Consider the following 21,656-nt stretch of genomic DNA (forward strand, 5'->3'; position numbering starts at 1 on the left):
TCACTGTCCTGTTCTCCAGGTATGATAACTTTCTTCAGTCAGTTTTAAAATATTTTATATAACTTGATTGTGAGGCCTGGAATTTCCTGGCAAGTTTTGACATAACTATGTCAAAAAAGCATCATTTTCTTTTTTTCCTGAGGACAACAGATTTACGCCTGTTTTTCACTGAAATATGATTATGCAAAAGTTTGTGCCACTTGCAGGTACATATGCCAAACCCCTCTGCTACTCATCCATATAACACTGATTTCCATGCAAAAGACCAGCTACATGAGTTTCCTGGATTTACATGAAGACACATGGCACAATGCAAACTCACCTAATACCACACTTTTACCACATAAAAAGTGGGTTAAGAAAACTGAAGCTCGTGGAATAGAAGGCCTGTGTCCAGTTGGATAAAAAAAAATTGGCTTATGGACAGAAAACAGCAAGTCGTAGTAAATGGTTGCTTTTCAGACTGGAGGATGAACACAGTGGTGTTCCCCAAGGGTCAGTGCTGGGACCACTGCTTTTTTTTTTGCTGTATATAAATGACTTGGATCTTGGAATACAGTGTAGAATTTCAAAATTTGCCAATGACACCAAACTTGGAGGTATGGTAAACCGTGAGGATGATATGAACAGCCTGCAACAGGACATAGGTAGGTTAGCAGAAGGGTGGCAAATAGAATTTAATACTGACATGTTTGAGGTGATGCATTTTGGCAGAAGGAATAGGGAGGGGCAATATATACTTAATGGTACAGTTCTGAAGAGTATGCAGGAACAGAGGGACCTGGGGGTGTATGTGCATAGATCTTTGAAGATGGCAGGACATATTGAGAGAGTGGTTCGTAAAGCATATGGGATCTTGGGCTTCATAAATAGAGGCATTGAGTACAAAAGCAGGGAAATTCTGCTGAACCTCTATAAAGCTCTGGTTAGGCCCCAACTGGAAGTATTGTGTCCAGTTCTGGTCACCACACTTTTGGAAGCATGTGAGGGTCCTTGAGAGGGTGCAGAGGATATTTACCAGAATTCTTCCAGGGATGGAGGATTTTAGTTGTAAGGTTAGTTTGGAAAAGCTGGGGTTGTTCTCTGAATAAATGAGGTTGAGGGGAGATTTAATAGAAGTGTGAAAGATTATGGCAGGCTTCGATAAGTTAGACAAGGAAAAACTGTTCCCATTAACAAATGGTACAAGGACCAGGGGACACGGATTGAAAGTTTTGGCCAAAAGATGCAGAGGGAATATGAGGAAGCACTTTATTTACATAGGTGGTAATGACCAAGAGCTCGCTGCCCACAAGGGTGGTGGAAGCAGAGACGATCAATGACTTCAAGAGGATTTTGGATGGCCACCTGAGAAATAGATTTTCAGGGCTACGGGGATCGAGCCGGGGAGTGGTACTGACAACATAGCTCCGTGGAGAGCTGGCATGGACTCGATGGGCTGAATGGCCTCCTTTTGTGCCGTAAATTACTCTGACTCTATGACCAGTGTAGCAAAGATTTTTGTAGTCTGAGATTTTTTTTTTATTAAAACGAGACCTGTCCTCTAGTTCACCAAATTGATATCCGTCTAAGTGCACCTGAAATTTTATGGAACCCAGCAATAACAACCGCCCACCCCCACAGTGAGTTCAGCCCACTGCTGTTGCTCCTATTGATGGCGTTGCTTGTTTTACCTTGGTTTTTACATTCTAACATAGTCCAAATCAGCTCCACAGGACATTTTGGAATATATTCCGTGACAATCATAATTATCAACACATTCAAATGATTTGTAAGTTTTCTTGACCTTTTTTGATATCTTTGAGTATGTATAAGATGAGACTAATAACGAGCATGAAATAGTAAATTCTCAGGTTCGGTTTCAAAGCAGAGTTCACGGGCAGGATTTTCCATTTTGGGACGGGACCTCAATGTAGGTATCAAACGCGGATCCCGACCCCACTCTGTTTAGAGCAGCAACCCAATGTCAATTTTGGCTGCAATGGCCAATTAGTGACTGGTGGGCATGCACGTTGTCCAATTAAGTGTAGCAGGCAGGCTGTCTCAGCTGGAGCTCCAGAAGAAGCTGCAGCCTCCTACTGTAGGTAAGAGAGAGAAAGGGCAACTCCATTTTGAAGCGCCCTATCACACTTTTAAAAGTTTTGAAATAAAAAGTAGCCACAACTGTCAGACCACCATTGTGGAGGGGGGCAACCCCTCCACAGGGCAGCCTAAGCCCATAGTTGTGACCAGGTAGGCTGTCGGAGCCTCAAAAGTCACCCTGGAACAGTGGTCCCCCACCAGTCTGCCGTTGAGAGGCAATCTGCAGGCAGCTGCCATGCCCCTGATGCTGCAGGGAGCCTCGATTTTCCAGCTAGCCTCTCGTCGAGGGCCTTAATTGACCTTTTAATTACCTTAAGCTACCTGCCACTTGCAGACGGGTAGCCATTCTGCACCCAATCTGGCCTTCCCGAAAATGGCTCAGGGCAGAAATCATGCTGCCATCATCCACCTTAGTTTCCACTCCCATCAGTCTTCAAAAATCCTGCCCACATCTATAGTTGTAGAGTTCACAGCAGAATTGGGAGCACACACATTAGAAGTAGTTGGTTTTTGATGCATTAGAATAAATGAAACATCTGAAGCTTTCTCGAGAGTGGTAACAAGCTACCCCTTAGGATCACTTGTCAGCTCTGAACCCATTTCATTAACTGTTGAAATATCTGTGGTGTGAGCTTGTTTACAATGCTTCTCACTCTTCAGAAACTGCCCATGTATTTTTTCTTTGTATTTTGGGATCATCAGGGCCTTCTGCATGCTCACTTTGTGGCTGCCCTCCAAATTCTGCACAGGATGGTGTAGAAATTTGGACCACTGGACAGCATTGGTGAGGGGTCTAAAGTCTTGTGATTAATTTGTCTGGTTCATCTTGTCAACAACATTGCTAATTGTTGGTAAGCCATCTGGTTTCTGGATACTGGCTGGTATCAACCAGAAACCAAGGAGAAATTCCTGGTCATATCTAAATTGAGCAATTTCCACTGCTCTTTGATGCCACACTCCAGACTGTCATCAGGGTTTTCTTTGGTACTGGTTTTGGCACTTTTACTTTCAGAAATGGTCTTCAAACTGTGCTGTCCAGATTTTCTTGTCCAGAATTAAAACCAGGGCTTAATTAGAAGGAAGTTTAGGCATAAGGTTATTGGAGATAAAATGGAAGAGAAAATAGATGGTCCAAGTCAAGTAGTCTTCTATTAGAGACTTGTGAGAACTAAATAATGAAGGCAAGGTATATTAATTGGGGTTATAGTATAGGTTGGAGGGCATTAAAGAACTTCACAGTATGGATTGAGTGGATAGCAGAGCACGACATCAGGGGTATGAGTGTGTGACTATAATTCAAATTGAGCCTGAGGTGAAGCTAAAATATAATGATCGAGGGTGGTGTGTCCTGGTGTGTTCCAGAGCACACTACTTATACTGTACTGTATAGAGTGAATGGCAAAAGAATCTACTGCAAGAATGTAAAAAATCCATAGCCAGTATAGGAAAGGCATTGTGCTTAGGAACCCTGGCAGCTGGTGTGTACGTGCATCTGCGTGTGGTAAGCTACTGTGTTCTGGAGACGGTTATGCTCAATCAGGCAATTCAAGACTCCAGTAGATACTAGATAAGAATGATTTGGATCTGCATGTATTACAGATGGGGCCAATGTCAGCACTGCCAAGTTTTCAAAGGCTGCCAGGTTTCCTGATTATTTTTGGGAGGAGACAGATTGTCCAATAAACATCAAGCCAAAAACATCCATTAGGCTAAATTGGACGGAGGCTCTAAGGGCTGAATTTCCTGCCCCTATTCATTTGCAAAAATGAGCTTCTTAATTGCTCAGTATTCAAACCCTCCAACTTCAGATTTGAAATTATTTTCTGAATGATTACTTTAGTGCTAAATAATTCTGGAATTCAAATATAAATCTAATGAACTGGGAATATTTAACAATGCAGTAATGTGTGACATTTGAAATGTCATGGTATTGTGTTCAGTTCAGCAGTACCAATGATGTAATGATGGTTTCTCAATGTACAACAAGGGAATTCTTTCAGTGTTATTTTTGGGCCTATGAATTGTTCAATGCCTGCAAAACACAAGCCACAGAGTTTCTCCCAAAAAGGCCGCTGTGCATGTTGTATAGAGCAGAGAGGTGATCTGGGCAGTAACCAGATGGAGCAGATCACCCATTTGTTGGAGGACCCATCTGACTTTTATCCCATTGAATGGTTCCAGCTTCTTGAAGGTTTAGTAGTCTATTCGGTTATAAATGTTTGTTGCTAACTGGTGGGGAAGGAATTTAAAATTCAGCTCCTGTCCTGATGGCAGATGAGGGCTAAAAGAAAAGAGATTTTGGGGGGCAGCAATTGTGAAACTTGTGGTCCCGTATAACGAGTGCCTATAAACTGTAATCTAATTTCTTTGGACTAAAACTACATTGCATTCTTTATCTGAGAGCCCTAATGTATGTTAAGGTTATTTCACTGCCATGATAGTAGACTTTTAATCTATTCTCATTTGGTATCCACTTGTGCATAATTGTAGTAGGATTATGGAAGAGCAATAAAAAAATGGGAACATTGGCCATCTCCCCTCCCCTTCCCCCATCTTGCCTGACTTGTGAACACTGAGGATAAGCGTAGTACTCTCACCATTGTCACAATTGCAATTGGCTAATTCAGCATAGACAGGGTTTAACCAGAACCTTCCAGGTCTGTACAATTCAGTGTCATATGATTACCTATTGAAATCCCCTATTCAATTTCCAGTAGAATTTCATTTTTTTTTCACTGCTGAATTTAAATGGGTTTAAATTAGTCAAGCAACTGAAATAAATACTGACATTGGTTAAAATTTTAAAAAATTAAGTTTTTAGTTTTGGCACTGTCAGAGAAAAAGTTTTTTTCCGAAATTGCAGAATTATTGTGGAACTTGGACTGTCCCTTTAAATCACATTCTTATTCAATTGCAGGTAAACCCAATTTAATGCTGATTATTCATTCGATAATTGTGGTTAAACCCTGTGAAAGAATGCAGTAATTGGGTGCCATCTGTTGCCTCTAGTTCAGTGTCCATGTGACCTTTTATTTATGATGGCAGATGGCTGGCAAGGAACGCTTCGAGGTCCTGATTAATGGGCAAACTGGTGCCACCAACCACTGCTTACCTACAGTCAACTGGGAGATGACAGGGAGGCTCACGTGACTAGCAAACATTTGTCACATCTCCATAAACTTCTCAAAATATATTCACTAACTCATTTACTAGCCCCACATTTGGGTACAGGAAAGATTGTGATATTCAAGAGAATTAGTCAATGTATGTGGGGTAATTCTGAAAATTGGTAAATTTTAAAAACCAGAAAGACACTGATGGGGAACATGTCTGAGACTGAAGCTATGATAAAATCAGTGAAATATTCATTACAAATAAAAGCAACACGTGGATTGCTTTAAAACAGGTCATTATATTTTTTAAGTATAATTGTGTGGGTAGAAAACAAATTGCACATTATTTTTAACCAGTATTCAAAGTTTTTTGAAATACTATCGTCGTGCAGGCCCCCACCTGCCAAGAATGAGGCACATTAATTTTGCCACATGGACATTAAATTTCAAATTGTTGCTGGGAAGAAGAGAAGGCCTGTGACGAGGGGTTGCCAGACCCCTGGCTGGGAGGACATTTTTGCAGATTAACAGACAATTCTTGGAACAAAGGAGCTATCCCCTGCTCCAATACAATACACAAAGCCAGAATTGGTTACACTGGTTGGTCCCGTGACTCCCTGCTGGCCAACTTGGAGTTTTAAATTGTAGAGACAGTGTTTGAACTGGCAGAAAGCTGAATGCTCCTGGACTGAAGCAGACTTCCTCTCCTTTCCTGTCTGCTCCGATCTCTTTTTTTCCTCATGGAACTCCAAAAATCCACTGAAGACACATGAACCCCAAGAGAGAAATGGCTCTTACAGTGAACAAGGTTTTGAGTAAAATACTGGGCCCCAACAAAAAGCAAGATCTACCTACAAAAGGATTCTACAGTGAGCTCGAAGACCCGTAACAAAAACTCTTCAGATATTGCCTCAAACCTTTCCACTTTAATTTTTATGCTCTTTTCTGTCTCTATTTGCATGTGTGCGTTGTGTACGCATGCAAACGTGGGCACGTCATGTATCCATAGGCATCAACAAGTTGAAGTTTAATAACATTTCACCTTTTCTTCTTTAAACCTAAGAGCCTGTTTGTGCTGGTTTCTTTACCTTGTAATTGGAAAGCGGTGAACAAGGGGGAGCTAAAAACAGTGTTTAAAAATAAAACTCTTACAGTAAGATTAGGTGAAGGCTGAAAGGGAACCCTAGACCTCTTTCTACTCTGGTCGTAACACTATTTTAAATAATAAGTTGGGGTGTCTTCACCTTCTGATTCACCTCATTTCATATCCCTGTTGATGTGGATGTGTCCTGAACAAGATCAAAACTAGCGGATTGCTTTAAATAGGATATCAAGAGACTGCATTTTGCTTCCATGTAGGAGAATCTCAATACTTGTAAGCAATAGATAACTAACAAACCAAAACGTGCAAAGGAAATAGAGGTATTGTAAGTGGCCCTCCCTCAACTGATGAATCAGTGTTCTTCCATGTTGAACACCACTTGGAAGAAGCATTGAGCGTAGCAAGGGCACAGAATGTACTCGGTGGGGAACTTCCATGTCCATCACCAAGACTGGCTTGGTAGCACCGCTACTGACCTGAGCAGGCTGAGTTCTGAAGGGCATATCTGACAGATTGGACCTGCAGCAGGTGGTGAGAGAACTAACAAGAGGGAAAAACCTACTTGGCATTGTCCTCACCTATTTACCTGTTGCAGATGCATCTGTCCATGATAGTATTGGGGAAGTGATGATCACATAGTCCTCGTGGAGATGAAGTCCTGTCTTCATACAAAGAACACCTTCCATTGTATTGTGTGGTACCACTACGGTGCTAAATAGGATAGAGTTAGAACAGGTCGAGCAGATCAAAACTGGGCATCCATGAGGTGCAGTGGGCCATCAACAGCAGCAAAATTGTATTTCACCCCAATCTGTAACCTCATGGTCCAGCATATTCCTCACTCACCATTATTATCAAGCTGGGGGGCCAATCCTAGTTCAATGAGAAGCATAGGAAAGCATGCCAGTGGTAGCATCAGGCATAGCTTAAAAAAGGTGCCAACCTGATGAAGCTACAACACAGGACTACAAGCATACTAAACAGCAGAAGCAGCATGCTACAAACAGTGCTAAACGATCCCACAACCAATGGATCAGATCAAAGCTCTACAATCCTGCCATATCCAGCCATGAATGGTGGTGGACAATTAAGCAACTAACAGGAGGGGGAGGATGAGGCTCTACAAACATCCCCATCCTCGATGATGGCGGAGCCTAGAACGTGAGTGAAAAAGACAAGGCTGAAATGTTTCCAGCAATCTTCAGCCAGAATTGCTGAGTAGATGATCCATCTCCATCTCATTTTGAGATTCCCAGCATCACAGGTGCCAGTCTTTAGCCAATTCAATTCACTTCATGTGATTTCAAGAAACAGCTGAGCACGTTGGATACGGCAAAGACTGTGGGCTCTGACAATATCCCAGCTGAAGGCTTGTGCTCCGGAACTAGCTGTGCCTCCAGACAAGTTGTTCCAGTACAGCTACAACACTAGCATCTACTCAACAATGTGAAAAATTGCCGCAGTATGTCCTGTCCACAAAAACCAGGACAAATCCAATCCGGCCAATTGACCACCCATCAGTTTTCTCTCAATCAGTAGCAAAATGATGGATCTCCCCTTGATAACCAACGGCATTACCATTACTGAATAACCCACCTTCAATGTCCTGGGGGTTGCCATTGACCAGAAATTTAACTGGACCAGCCACATAAATACGATGGCCACAAGAGCAGATCAGAGGCTGGAAATTCTGTGGCGAGTAACTCATTTCCTGTCTCCCAAAGGCCTGTCCACCATCTACAAGGCACAAGTAAGGCGTGTGCTGGAATACTGTTCACTTGCCTGGATGATTGCAGCTCCAACAATGCTCAAGAAGCTCGACATCATCCAGGACAAAGCAGTTCACAAGATTAGCACCCCATTCACTACCTTAAGCATTCGCTCACCAAGGCTCCTTTTGACAGCACCTTCCAAACCCACGAGCTCTTCCACCTGGAAGAACAAGGGAAGCAGATGCATGGAAATACCATCACCTGCAAGTTTCCCTCCATGTCTCACACCATCCTGATTTGGCATGATATCAGTGCCCCTTCACTGCTGGGTCAAAATCCTGGAACACCCTCTGTAACAGCATTGTGTGTGTGTGTGTACCTACCCCACATGGATTGCACCGGTTCAAGAAGGAGGCTCACCACCACCTTCTTGAGGGCAATTGGGGATGGGCAATAAATACTGGCCTTGGCAGTGACGCCCACATCCCATGAACGAATAATTAAAAAAAAAGTATTGAATAGAATAAACAACTGCAGAAACAGTTGCCTCTTTATTCAGGTTTACTTCCATTATAAACAAACACTTGATGTTGAACAATGAGGCAGAACTAGAAACATAAGTTTTAATATCGCCTTCAGATTCCAGTTAGCAACAGGTCCTGTAAGGCAGTGCTCAATGGGGGCAGCAGGTTGAAGCTGCAACCCACTGCATGCTGTAATAAGTCGTGTTGGTCCACCTTTGCCAAGACCGTGTGTCCTGTTCAGAAAGGTGTGCTCTTCGGCCCTAGTGGGTAAACTACTTCTGGGTTTGTTATCATTATGGACTGGAACTAACAATATGTATTTGTCCAGTGTGCATTGCCATAATGTATTGCTGGACTATGTGGAGCAAATGTTCATTTCGTTTCTTTCTCCCCCCTCAGAAATTGAAGCAAAGGATGCTTGTGACTGGCTGAGAGCTGCCGGATTTCCACAGTATTCCCAGTTATTTGAAGGTAAGCAGTTTTATATTAAGTTGCCTGTTCTTTTTGATAGAGGGTTGAATTTTATTAACCCTCCGGCGTCTGGGATCATGGCAGGGGGGGGTGGAGAGGCCCACCACGATCCCTGACATCTGGAAGACCCCCCCCCACCCCCCCACATTTTACTGGCACAGCGAGGCTTCAGTGCACCCCCACCCCACCACCACTTGGCGACAGAACCTTCATCTCCATATTGAAATCAATGTATATAAATTTAAATGAACTTACCTGGTCCCAACGGCCATCCCACACTGATATTCCAGCCGCTGGCCGGAGGTCCCGCGCCTTCGGATGTTTGCAGGGACATCCGAAGCATGACACTGGTGGGGACAGGGGAGCAGTGAAATTCTCAATGTGGGGGGCAGGGGGGGTGAAGAAGCAGGGAAAACGCTTTCTATTGGCTGAGGGTAGGAAGATGTTGAAGGGCAAAGGTAATGAAGTTCGTGGGGGAAGTTCGGGTTGGGAATTAAGTTTATTTTGGGTGGGATAGGTCCAAAACCAAACATTGGGGTGTGTGGGAGAGGGGATTCCAGCTTTTACTTAGTTTTTTTACACAAATGCGTAATGAATGTCTCTTTAAAAATTCAAATGTAACTGCAGGGCTTGAAGCCCTTTAAAAAAGGCACCTGCACCATGGCACTGGGACACCATTGCCAGGGATGGAGCGGCCGCTCCCTCTAGATTCGCCAATCTAGTGAACGGCTTTTTCCTGTGTGCTCATAAATTTCAGCTCAGACTGTCAGTAGGTTCTGGGGTCTCCATGTTTGGGCTTGTGACCATTTTCCTCCATTAGTTTTCAGCTCCCACAACTGATGCTGAAATCTACTGAAGTGTCAGGAGTAGCTCTATTGCTGTAATATTAACCCTAAACTACCAAAATAAACAGTTTTTAAAAAAAAAATGGATTTTCAATTATAAATTTTAAGCACAATTGGTGTTCCCCTGCTCCTCTCCAACAGTTTAAAGATGCAATTATAGATGATGAAGTGGAATTAAGTGAAAGGATAAGTTTGGTTGTGCTTTTTTTTTAAATTTGAATCATTATCCATCACAGCATTTGACTCATGACTATGGACTAAAACTCCCAAGCAGCAAATTGTTGCTTCAAAGTCTCAATATGATTTAATATAACAGTTCATCATAGTTTAATATTAATGTTCTGCACAATTTAATCACCCCCTTCCATTTCATTCTTCACAGCCTCCCAGTTTCCTATTGATATTGAAGTAGTGAAAAATGATCATGAATTTTTAGACAGGGATGCCACAGAGTCTCTATGCAGGTAAGATCTCACTTTGGTCCCATCATTTTAGAATGTAGACTGAGCAGTGACACTCGTGCATCTAGTTTCTATAGGTATTGTCAATGAGCCTAAGAAAAGATGGCTGTTTTTAATTATTAACTTCATTCTCTTCCTACACTATGCTGAAAGTGAAACTAGATTACCCAAAGAGGAGGTATTGATTGATGTAATGAATGTTGAAATGTAGATTTAGAAGTTAGGAGGAGGGGTGGTGGGGGGTGTACTCAATGTTCGAGATGCGGAATGGCCAAGTATAGCTTCCCATATTATTTCAAGATGTGCAATCAAAGTTAGTTACATTTACTAGGTAGGAGAAAATCTTTCAACTCTAATAATATCAGCACAATATTACTAAAGTAGCATATTATCTTGTATCTGCCTTGTTTATAGAATCGTAGAATCTTGGAACACAGAATGGAATATTGTGCCTGTGCTGGTTCTTTGAAAAAGCTATCTCTCCTATAGCTCTCTTGGTTATATACAAAGTATGCAATAATATAATTCACATGATGATGCTGGTTATCCTTTAGTTTTTCTTTAAATTATGTCCATGTAAAAACTTCATGCTGCAGATGTCAGAGAGTAGCTGACCTTATGGAGCAGGAAGATCTAGTTTCTTACCCCAGTTTGTGTTGAATTAATAGATCTTCAAACTAGGATAGCAGTTAGGTTACTATAATTTACACTAGTATAGAGAGGGGAAAATAAGCCAGGTGTTCCCACTCTTGATCACTGTTAGAAATGTACGTACACAGCAAGGATCAAGCTTGGATGTGATGCTTTCCCCTGAGGCTGTTGACGCTTGCCCTAGCCGATCACTCCATTATAGAAAAAGTTATGTACAAGGGCTGTAATCTCAAACTTCTCCCACAGTTGTCCAAGCAAGTACTTGTTAAATATCATTCAATGAATGTAATGACATTTTTGCTAAGTTCTCTTTTTTTTTACATTGAATGCAACTGTGGTAAATTCCACAAGCTATTTGTATAAATAAGATTTTAAATTGAACGACTGGGTTAGAACACTGCCATGGCATGTCTGGGATTGCATCCAACTTGATGACCATATGAGTCTTTCTCTCAATTCTAAATTAAATGTGTGCAGGAATTTTCAATTGAGTTCCATAGGGGCTAAGTCCATGAAATAAACTCCGCACAAGATTACAATAAAGAAAGCTGGTATAGGAATATGAAATATCACACTGGGTGACAGGAGGTATTCTTCTGAGACTTGGATTGAAAGGCATTGCAGGAGTAGAATAACGTAATTTACCTAGCATCAAATTCATGCTCTACCTAAAATTGGATCCTACAAATGGAAACATTTTTTCCATTTCACAGAAGTCATATACTAATTTTATGTTTCTGCTCTTCTTTATTTATATATCTGTGATAAATGTCGGATACATAACACAATCTCATTCGGAAAATTATACGAATAAACAGATTAGGAGCAGGAGTAGGCCATTTGGCCCCTTCGAGCCTACTCCATCATTTAATAAGATCATGGCTGATCTGACTGTGGCCTCAACTCCACTTTCTCGCCTACCTCCAATACCCTTTGACTCTCTTGCTAGTCAAGAATTTATCTATCTCTGCCTTAAAAATATTCAATGACCCTGCCTCCGCCGCTCTCTGGGGAAGAATGTTCCACAGACTCTCAACCCTCTGAGAGAAAAACATTATAATCGGCCCAGATTTTGCGGTGGTAATGATGGCGACATTGTCAGCATGTGCTGCCATTTCTCAACAGAAACTAACATCCCCTTGACTTGGCACCAGATTTAAACTGCCCTCGGAAAAGGGAAAACCATGCAACAGAGATCGCTGGATCTTTGTGAGCAGCTTTCTTTGAGCTCAGCGGCAAGTGGTATAACTATTACCCAGGAGGACCTGACTGAATAATCAAATCACCTTTGCATTATCAATGTACTCATTGGACTAATATCATACCTAACTGGACTCTGACCTGATTTGTACTTGGTTCATGCGTTTTTAAGATCCCTTTGTGTTCTAATTCAGTATGTAATGTAGTGCATGATTTTAATGTAGGCCTGTGTTGAATGGCCATATTTAGGGAAGACTGTTTAATAACCCTTGCGTAGACATGTTTCCCAAATTGTGTGAAGACCTTAATCAAAGTATAACATTGGATACTTGAAACACTTATCCATTAATAAAACTTTAGCCCTTACAAAACAGCAAAGTTTAACAGCAGTTTAAGTGTACAGTTCATTAATTATGTACAGTCTACAAAAGACCTGAATGTTTCCTTTGGTTTATTTATATTTCCCATAGTTAATTTGAAACTCTGTGGATGCCTAATGAGATACTGAAGTCACAGCAAAACATTTACATCATCAAATATGAACTAAGTACTAGTGGCCAACTCCTTAGATTGTGCAATGAAATAGCTGAAAGTAGGGTCTTGTCATTAGCTACTGTTACATTGCAAAAAAACTTGTGCTAGTTGTTCTGGCTACTAATGCATGGGCCTAGCGTGTTGTCAGCTAGCAAGAGTCTCTGGAGCAATGTAAAAGCAATTATTAGGCAGAGTTTGGAATCCAGGGTCCTGAGCACCACCCGGAATTTACAGCAGCGAGATCCGGCAGGAACTGGGATGTAATAGCTAAATTCTGGTTAATTGCAGGAAATTACAGGACTTTGTGGTTAACATAGATTAGAGACTGATTCTAAATGTGATGTTGTAAATAGTATTTTACTGCACAAGGGTCTGGAAGAGCACTGTTGATTAAAGAAATGCATAAATGTGCTACATGTGAATTTTACATTTTGTTTTCAATCGTGCCATTATTGGACCCACCAATTATCTGTTTATATTCAATTTGGTATAACCGCTCTTGCACGTCAATTGCACGCTGACATGACCATCGCGCACAATGGTGATAATACATACTTGCACTTGCCGAGCTACTTCACTTAGTTTGTCTGTTGAATGTCTGGACTGCTCGGTTGTGAAGTTTGAAAATTGACTATTTATGATGAGCAACCTCAATCGCCTATTTTTTCTTTTTTTTTTAATATCATGTGTGGACTGTAATTTGACATTAAACTGGAGCACTCCTGTGTCTGTGGCTAGAAGTAAGCATTTGCATACATGGACTGCTGCATTTTTCTCCCAATGTTTGGCTGAATCTTCAGATTCTTGCATCATTAAGACTTGATGTCTGTGCCTAAAATTAGATGTGATGGGGAGACCAGGTTTTCCAAGTTAAGATGGGCTGAGTAGCTTTCCTCATCTATGTACATCATGTAATCCAAAACATTTTCCTCATTAATCTTGACAGGTCAAGATATATAGCACTTATGTAGATTAAATAGATTTGGATGAGATATGTGTGTCCTAAAACACTATAAAGGGAGTTGGGTTATCTTAATATTTTTATAGCCTACATACTAATTTAGACATTTACTTCTTTTAGACGATTGAAAACACTGAATAAATGTGCAATGATGAAATTGGAAATTGGTAGAGAAAGGAGAAAGGTAAGTTCAGTCTTCACACTTTTCCCCATATGATTGGATTTTAGAAATTATATTCAGTATTTTAAAGAAATATGCATGATCTGTATAAGAAATTGAGACGCCTAGAGGTTCAGGAATGCATCACATTGATTTGCCAATGCATTCTGTGCCAGAATGGTATGCCACTGGATTAGCATTACATTGTTTCATGTGGTGAGTTCCCAGTTTCATCCAGAACTTTGAGGAAGGAAAATCTGAGGGTGAAACAACACAGAACTCATGCACTTCATAAGGGATATATCATTGGTGATCTGGCAAAAGTTACTGGGCTACCTTTGCCAGTGGAAAGTGGTGTGCTGTGAGGGTGGGGGGCTGAAAAAGAAAGGGAACATGTTTCCCTTGAGAGAGAATGTACAATTCTGGTGTTGACTAATGGGTGTTTTGTCCTACTGTGAAGATTTAAACTAGACTTGCAGGGCGACAGAGATCGAGCTGGGGAGTGGGACTGACTGGATAGCTTCGTGGAGAGCCGGCATGGACTCAATGGGCCGCATGGACTCCTTTTGTGCCGTAAATGACACTATGACTCTAGATTAAGTCAAGCCTGAACACTTAAACCATTTGCCATGGCAGTGAAATTGTATATTTATAGGTGCGCCAGAAGACTTTCTTCTTCCACAAGTTTCTTATTCATGTTCTTTTTGTACTTAAAACATTATATCCTTTATAGAGTTTTCACATAACACTAAAGTCTGAATAGGAACTACAGTCCAATTATTGCATTGAGGATAACCAATGATGAGATGTATTTTAACAATAGAAATGAATATTGGACAATGGTACTATAAGAATTGCTAATCCATAATGCAGAATCCTAATTAGAAGAGAACATTCCTTGGAGCACAAAGCCCTGTTCTTCTCAATTTTAACACTAGGTTTTGGGTTTTTTCTAGTTTCTTACTCTCAAACAAAAGAGAACACTGCCCCCCCCCCTCCCCCCCCCACCACAAGCTTCCCAAATACATAGAGCTTTTGAGTTTTATTATACTGTACAGATATGCTTGAAAATAATAGCTGTTCCTTTCCAATACATAAATAAATTAGGCTAGCCAATATAATTGGTCTCCACATAAGAGATTTACTTACAAGCAAAATGTACCTTTGATGGGTAACTGTAAATCGATCTGCCTTTAGTGAGACTACATCGTGCTTCCAGTGATTTTCCCTATAATAAGTCCTTTCTTCTTAGATAAGGTATTCTGAAAAATATGCACAAAGGGCATGGCTTCATGTTGATTCTTTGAGAGCTACAAATAATACAATGTAACTTTTCTAATGGGATGTAAGTAAAAGCAATACTAAACAACTGTCTAAGGGATATATGCATTCTTAAATAACATGGTCGAAAAAATGCCTTAGCTACTTGTCTAGTTGTTAAATTAAGGAGTGAGTTAGCTGTGTAATTCGCATTGCACATGGGTTATTAAATGTATGCTTCCACTCCAAAAATCACTTATTTTAATTGCTTCTAGCTTCAGTTCAAATCATCATCCAAGGCTACCATCACAAACTGTCAGGAGGTCCAGCACTCTGCTGGACCCTGAACTCGGCTTCATTACCAAAACTGACTGACTATTTCTATAATGCTACCCTCCTCCCTCTCCACTTCCAAAAAACATGCCTTCGTCATCCAAAGGTTTCTAACACCCTCCTAGCTGGCTTCCTCACCTCAATCCTCTAAATGTTTCAATGCATCCAAGATGTCACAAATCACATCTTCAACTGCACAGTCCCACATCCTCATCACTGCTTCCCTCTTCTGGCGCCGCATACTGATGTCAGAATTCCTGTTTCAAATCTCTCCTCGCCTCATCCCACACTAGCTTCATATCCCTGCGTGCACTGTCCACTCCTCTGACACTGAATTTTTCGCCCCCCACTCCTTCTGTTCCACTATCAGCAGCTGATTATCTGGCCACTACTCTCTAACCTACTGGAACATACTACCCAGCTCTGTCCATCTTATCGAGGATTGTTTAAAGTTTTCTTTGAAGATAACAGAAAATTCTGCTGTTGACTGCTGGCCCTGATGATGATGAAACATGATACGTGAGAAGAAATTCAATAAGTCACCAAAGATTCACCAGTGATGGCATTTATATATCAATCTTTGCATAGAATCAATGCTTGATTTTTCTTCTATTTTTCCACATTCAGAGTGATGATTCTGAAGAGGAAGAGCCTTGTGCCATCAGCAACAAATGGACTTTTCAAAGGGACAGCATGCGATGGTCTCGTGTGGACACATTAGAGCTTTTCCATCCAGAAAATTTCTCCTTGCCTGGTAGCCCTTGTTTGAAGAGCATCGACAGTGATGATATTGTATTCCCAGAGCTGGGAGAGAAGCAGGAGGTGTCATCAATTCACAGCAGCAGCAGCAGTGGGGGCAGTGATAGTATCAGTTTACCAAAGAACTCTGAAAGCCACATTACAGATTTTGAGACTAGTCGAAGTTCCTCAAGGAGTTCCTCAATTAAATTGCCTTCTGCAGACTCTTCCTTCAGTGGCCCACCATCCCCGAATGAGTTCTCAAGTTTTAGCACTGATGAAAAGGTCACTGAAAAGTGCTCAACGACAAAGGGAAAGGGTTTGTTAAAGAAAATGGAAAGGCTTCGATTAAGAAGTTCTTGCCAGAAAAAGAGTAATCAACCAAGACTCAGGCCATTTATCAGTGCACCTGTGCTTCAAGAGGGATTTGAGGAGGAAAAATTGAGAAATCTCAATTGTGTTGACATTGCAGAACTTGATGAGCCCTTTCTTAGACAAAACCCTTCATACTCCTCTCAAACCTGCAGCAGTAGCAGTCAATCAGAAAACAGTAGTACAGTAAGCACACCCAGCCCTATCCTTAGAACACGGAGCCAAACCTTGGGTAGAAAACGAGATGGAATGTATATGGAGAATTTTAATTCCGCTGCATCACCTTGCAAGAGTATTAGCCAGCAGAACAGTATAAATGAGAAAGGTCAACAAGATCATCATCTTTTTCAGGTTCCACGGGGTCACAAACCAGGAACATTTCCTAAAGCACTTCAGCATGGCATTTTATCACCAGTTGACAACCCTTCAGTAAATTGGAGAACTGGCAGTTTCCATGGTTATCGTCGGAGTAGATTTGGGAGGGACAGTAGGGTGAGCAGTTCAAAGGAGATAGACTGTGGACACGACTCCCATAATTTGTTAGACAATCGAGTGAGCATTTATGATAATGTCCCAGGGGTCCTTGTTCACCTGAATAATGGAGAGGTAGTGGATGCAGCAGATGATGATGTGTTTGCAGAACTAGATGATGTAATGGAGCATGTGAATGGCCTCCAAAGACTAGTGAACAAGTGGACAGAAAAGTTTTCTGATGAAGGAGAATCAGATTCTGCAAATGACTCAACATCTCCTTACCCATCCTCTCCAAAGGACATCCATCTGGAGATAGAGAAACACCTTGGTTGTGTTAATGAGGAAACACCAACTAATAACCTGGATAATGTTGAAAAGCCCATCAGTGAATTGGACCCATCAGTAGTGCATTATGAGAGAGACTCTGGAGTTGGCTCATCTTTAACACACACGAACAGGTATTAACTATTGATATTTTTCCTTGAGGAATTGCATGAATATAGTAAAAACTTTGGTATGACCATTACCTGTTATGTTAGTAGAATCAATCAATGCGATCATTTTAAAAACTTGGGTGGTTGTTGTATGTTTAACCCCTTTGTACAAACCACATTCAATGTAATTGGCTATTAGCCAATTTACACTGTGTGCACATGCAAGTGAATAGCTAAATTGAGATTTGTGCCATATGTCTGTAGTGAAAGAAGGATTTTAACACAGTTATGTATTTACCATTTATATACTCAAGGTTAAATATAGAAGTAAAGTGATGATACAGTGTCAATGCCTTATATTTTTTAAATGTAACAGTGTTGCAGAGTGACTTGGGTTAGTGAAATATTCAGTTAGTTCGATCAAGTCAAGAATTCCCAAGGGTAACAACATTGAGGCACTTCTGATCTGCAAAGCTTATTGGAAAAGATATGGTGCCCCTGGTGAGTTTTCTGAGTGGAGAATCTACACGGCTTAAAAACTTCAAATTAAATGTCTCAAAAATACATATAGAAATGTTTGTACACATAGGGCAGAATTTTTGCCCAGCAATGGGGGTGAGAGCAGAGGCAGGTGGTGCATAATTTCATGCCACCGGCTGAAGTGCCAGTTTGCTGGCATCATTCCACCCTTGAGCTATTTTGCTGGAGGTCAGATCAGGGGGTGGATCAGCTGCTTGCCCGCAAGCGGCTGGTAGCTTTGGCCAATTAAAGCCATTGATCAGAGACTGACTGGACCCCGTGGTGCAGGCGGCCTCCCATTGGCAGACAGAGGGGGCCAGTGCTCCATCGAGGACACCACCCCCACCTCCCACCTACCTGGTCACAACTGCAGCCACAATGGTGGCCTGGCAGCTGTGGCCATTTTTTAATTCAAAGTGCTGAGAGGGTGCCTCAATATGGATGTGCCCCCTCTCTCCCTTACAGCAACAGCAGGCTGCAGCTCCTGCTGTGCTGGAGGGCTTCGTATTAGCCCACCAGCATCAAAAATCTGCCCGTCATCCCTAATTTGATGGCATGTGCATCCTCTGGCCACTAATTGGCCAATCGAGGCAAAATCACTGGTGACTGTTTGTTTGACACAGTGTGAGGTTGGGACCCATATTTGACCCCAATGTCCGGGTCCCGATCCAAAACGCAAAATCCTGCCCGTGGGATCAGTAAATGGAATAGCTACTTTTCAGAAAATATTTTAATTGTTGTAATATCAGTAGGTTATATTGTACTGAGAGATCAACATATCTATTGATGACTAACCATAAATCATTCTCAACTTCCCTCACTCATGAGTTATCCAGTCTGCCTCATTTGCGAAGATATGTATGTCATGGACTTTACGATCACCCATGATCGATCCTTTTCATAATTCTGCCTACAGGATAATTAAATTCATTAAAAACAGCTTCTCTCCAAAGTGTTAGAGTGTGGGATTTATAGGGAACTGGGTGATGTGGTTTTGAGCACTCTGCTTGCATCACTGGGGCTTTGTGTTTGCATCCAGTTCAGATTGATGTCTCACTGGTGTTTTGATCCTGATTGAAAAGAACTTGGGAGGTAGTTACTAAAGAATAAATATTTTGTTAGTATGCTCCCTGTGTAGAGCTTCAATGATTATAATTTGCATTTACATAGTGCCCTTAACATCATGACGTCCCAAAGATTCAAGGGTGTGCGGGTTGCACTTAAGTAAGAAAAGAAAGATGGCGTGGGGGAGGCTGTGAATGGCACAGTCATGGAGGTAACTTTTTTTAAGAAAGCTTTTGAAGATGGGCAGATTTGTAGAAAGACACAGACACAGTCCGGCACAGACACGCTGGGCCAAGTGGCCTCTTTCTGTGCCATAAGCTTTCTATGATTCTATGACTAGATATTAAGTAAAAAAAATTTCAAAGTATACCAGAAGAATAGCTGAATGTTCTGCTGTCATTGACGTAGCAGAGTGAATGCAAAATAGACCTGGCTTGGAAGAGCAGATGGTGCAAGCAGAGATATAGGGCAGGAGGAGGATGCAGAAGTAAGGTGAAATGAGGCCATGGAAGGATTATAAGACAAGAATGAGAATTTGAATCTCATGTACTGAGGAATGGGAAACTCAGTACTCAGGAGGTGGGTGATGACCAGGGTGATCGATGAGTGGTACTTGATGTAGGTGTTTAAGTTCTGGATAAGTTGGAGGCTATCGAAGAGATAGCTGGATGTTGGAAAAAGTTGTACCTAGAGGTGTAGGTAAAGGTAAGACAAGCCATATTTTGGAGGTAGAAGGACCGAGGCCTCGGTGGTGGATTTTGAATATTGGTTTAAAGTCACAAAGCATGCTAAGATCGTGCACAGTCAAGAAAACTTCAGCAGGGAGCCAGGGAACTCCAAGCAAGAGAATACAACCTGGTGTGGGAAGCCATTTTGCTGAGATTGCAGTTAAAAATCACTTTTGGCATTTACCTTACTTCTAACTCATGTCTTTTCTAACCTTGGAGAGGGAATGCATTCCACTCTCCGCCACTGACAGCTCTCACCTGGAGTATAAAATCCAAACATGTAGCAGATAGGTTTAGAAAAGTACAGGTTTTGTGTAATGGATATTATTGTGTGTGTACACCTTTAAGAGCTGTGGCTACAAGATCATATTAGCCAGGTAAGAGCTATGATGCAACACACCATGTGATTGAGTGTTCATCAGTCTTGAAGATACACCTGTGCAGTTACCATCTCAATGTAATTGCCGCTGTCTCATGTAATCAAAAAGGAACCCACAATATTGCATCACTGATCCCATCTTGATTGATCAGTCTTTATGTACAGTCTATACAAACAGAGAACAAAGAACAGTACAGCACAGAAACAGGCTATTTGGCCCTCCAAGCCTGCGCCGATCTTGATGCCTGTCTAAACTAACACCTTCCCATCCGGGGACCGTATCCCTCTATTCCCATCCTATTCATGTATTTGTCAAAATGCCTCTTAAACGTCGCTATCGTACCTGCTTCCACCACCTCCCCTGGCAGCAAGTTCCAGGCACTCACCACCCTCTGTGTAAAGAACTTGCCTCGCACATCCCCTCTAAACTTTGCCCCTCTCACCTTAAACCTATGTCCCCTAGTAACTGACTCTTCCACCCTGGGAAAAAGCTTCTGACTATCCACTCTATCCATGCCACTCATAACTTTGTAAACCTCTATCATGTCGCCCCTCCACCTCCGTCGTTCCAGTGAAAACAATCCGAGTTTATCCAACCTCTCCTCATAGCTAATGCCCTCCAGACCAGGCAACATCCTGGTAAAGCTCTTCTGTACCCTCTCCAAAGCCTCCACGTCCTTCTGGTAGTGTGGCGACCGGAATTGCACGCAATATTCCAAGTGTGACCTAACTAAGGTTCTGTACAGCTGCAGCATGACTTGCCAATTTTTATACTCTATGCCCCGACTGATGAAGGCAAGCATGTCATATGCCTTCTTGACTACCTTATCCACCTGCGTTGCCACTTTCAGTGACCTGTGGACCTGTACGCCCAGATCTCTCTGCCTGTCAATACTCCTAAGGGTTCTGCCATTTACTGTATACTTCCCACCTGTATTAGATCTTCCAAAATGCATTACCTCACATTTATCCGGATCAAACTCCATCTGCCATTTCTCCGCCCAAGTCTCCAACCGATCTATATCCTGTTGTATCCTCTGACAATCCTCATCACTATCCGCAACTCCACTAACCTTTGTGTCGTCCGCAAACTTACTAATCAGACCAGCTACATTTTCCTCCAAATCATTTATATATACTACAAACGGCGAAGGTTCCAGCACTGATCCTTGTGGAACACCACTAGTCACAGCCCTCCATTCAGAAAAGCACCCTTCCACTGCTACTGACTTCTATGACCGAGCCAGTTCTGTATCCATCTTGCCAGCTCACCTCTGATCCCATGTGACTTCACCTTTTGTATCAGTCTGCCATGAGGGACCTTGTCAAAGGCTTTACTGAAGTCCATATAGGCAACATCCACTGCCCTACCTTCATCAATCATCTTTGTCACTTCCTCAAAAAACTCAATCAAATTACTAAGACATGACCTCCCCTTCACAAAACCATGCTGCCTCTCGCTAATAAGTTCATTTGTTTCCAAATGGGAGTAAATCCTGTCCCGAATAATCCTCTCTAATAATTTCCCTATCACTGAC

At 41.8% G+C, this 21,656-nt stretch overlaps 1 protein-coding gene across 6 annotated transcripts in view; it reads left to right on the top strand.

Moving 5' to 3' along the window:
* Positions 1 to 21,656, top strand: part of si:dkeyp-23e4.3 (rho GTPase-activating protein 7) — a 190,296-nt gene that overhangs the window by 143,957 nt on the left and 24,683 nt on the right. For all 6 annotated transcript variants that reach the window (XM_068043859.1, XM_068043864.1, XM_068043860.1 and 3 more), the window contains 4 exons: positions 8,933 to 9,004; positions 10,232 to 10,313; positions 13,777 to 13,840; positions 16,037 to 17,451. In XM_068043859.1, coding sequence (XP_067899960.1) covers positions 8,933 to 9,004; positions 10,232 to 10,313; positions 13,777 to 13,840; positions 16,037 to 17,451 — 1,633 coding nt within the window. The remainder of the gene's footprint in view (positions 1 to 8,932; positions 9,005 to 10,231; positions 10,314 to 13,776; positions 13,841 to 16,036; positions 17,452 to 21,656) is intronic.

Source organism: Heterodontus francisci, chromosome 12 (genome assembly GCF_036365525.1).
Source record: "Heterodontus francisci isolate sHetFra1 chromosome 12, sHetFra1.hap1, whole genome shotgun sequence".
NCBI classification, from domain to species: domain Eukaryota; kingdom Metazoa; phylum Chordata; class Chondrichthyes; order Heterodontiformes; family Heterodontidae; genus Heterodontus; species Heterodontus francisci.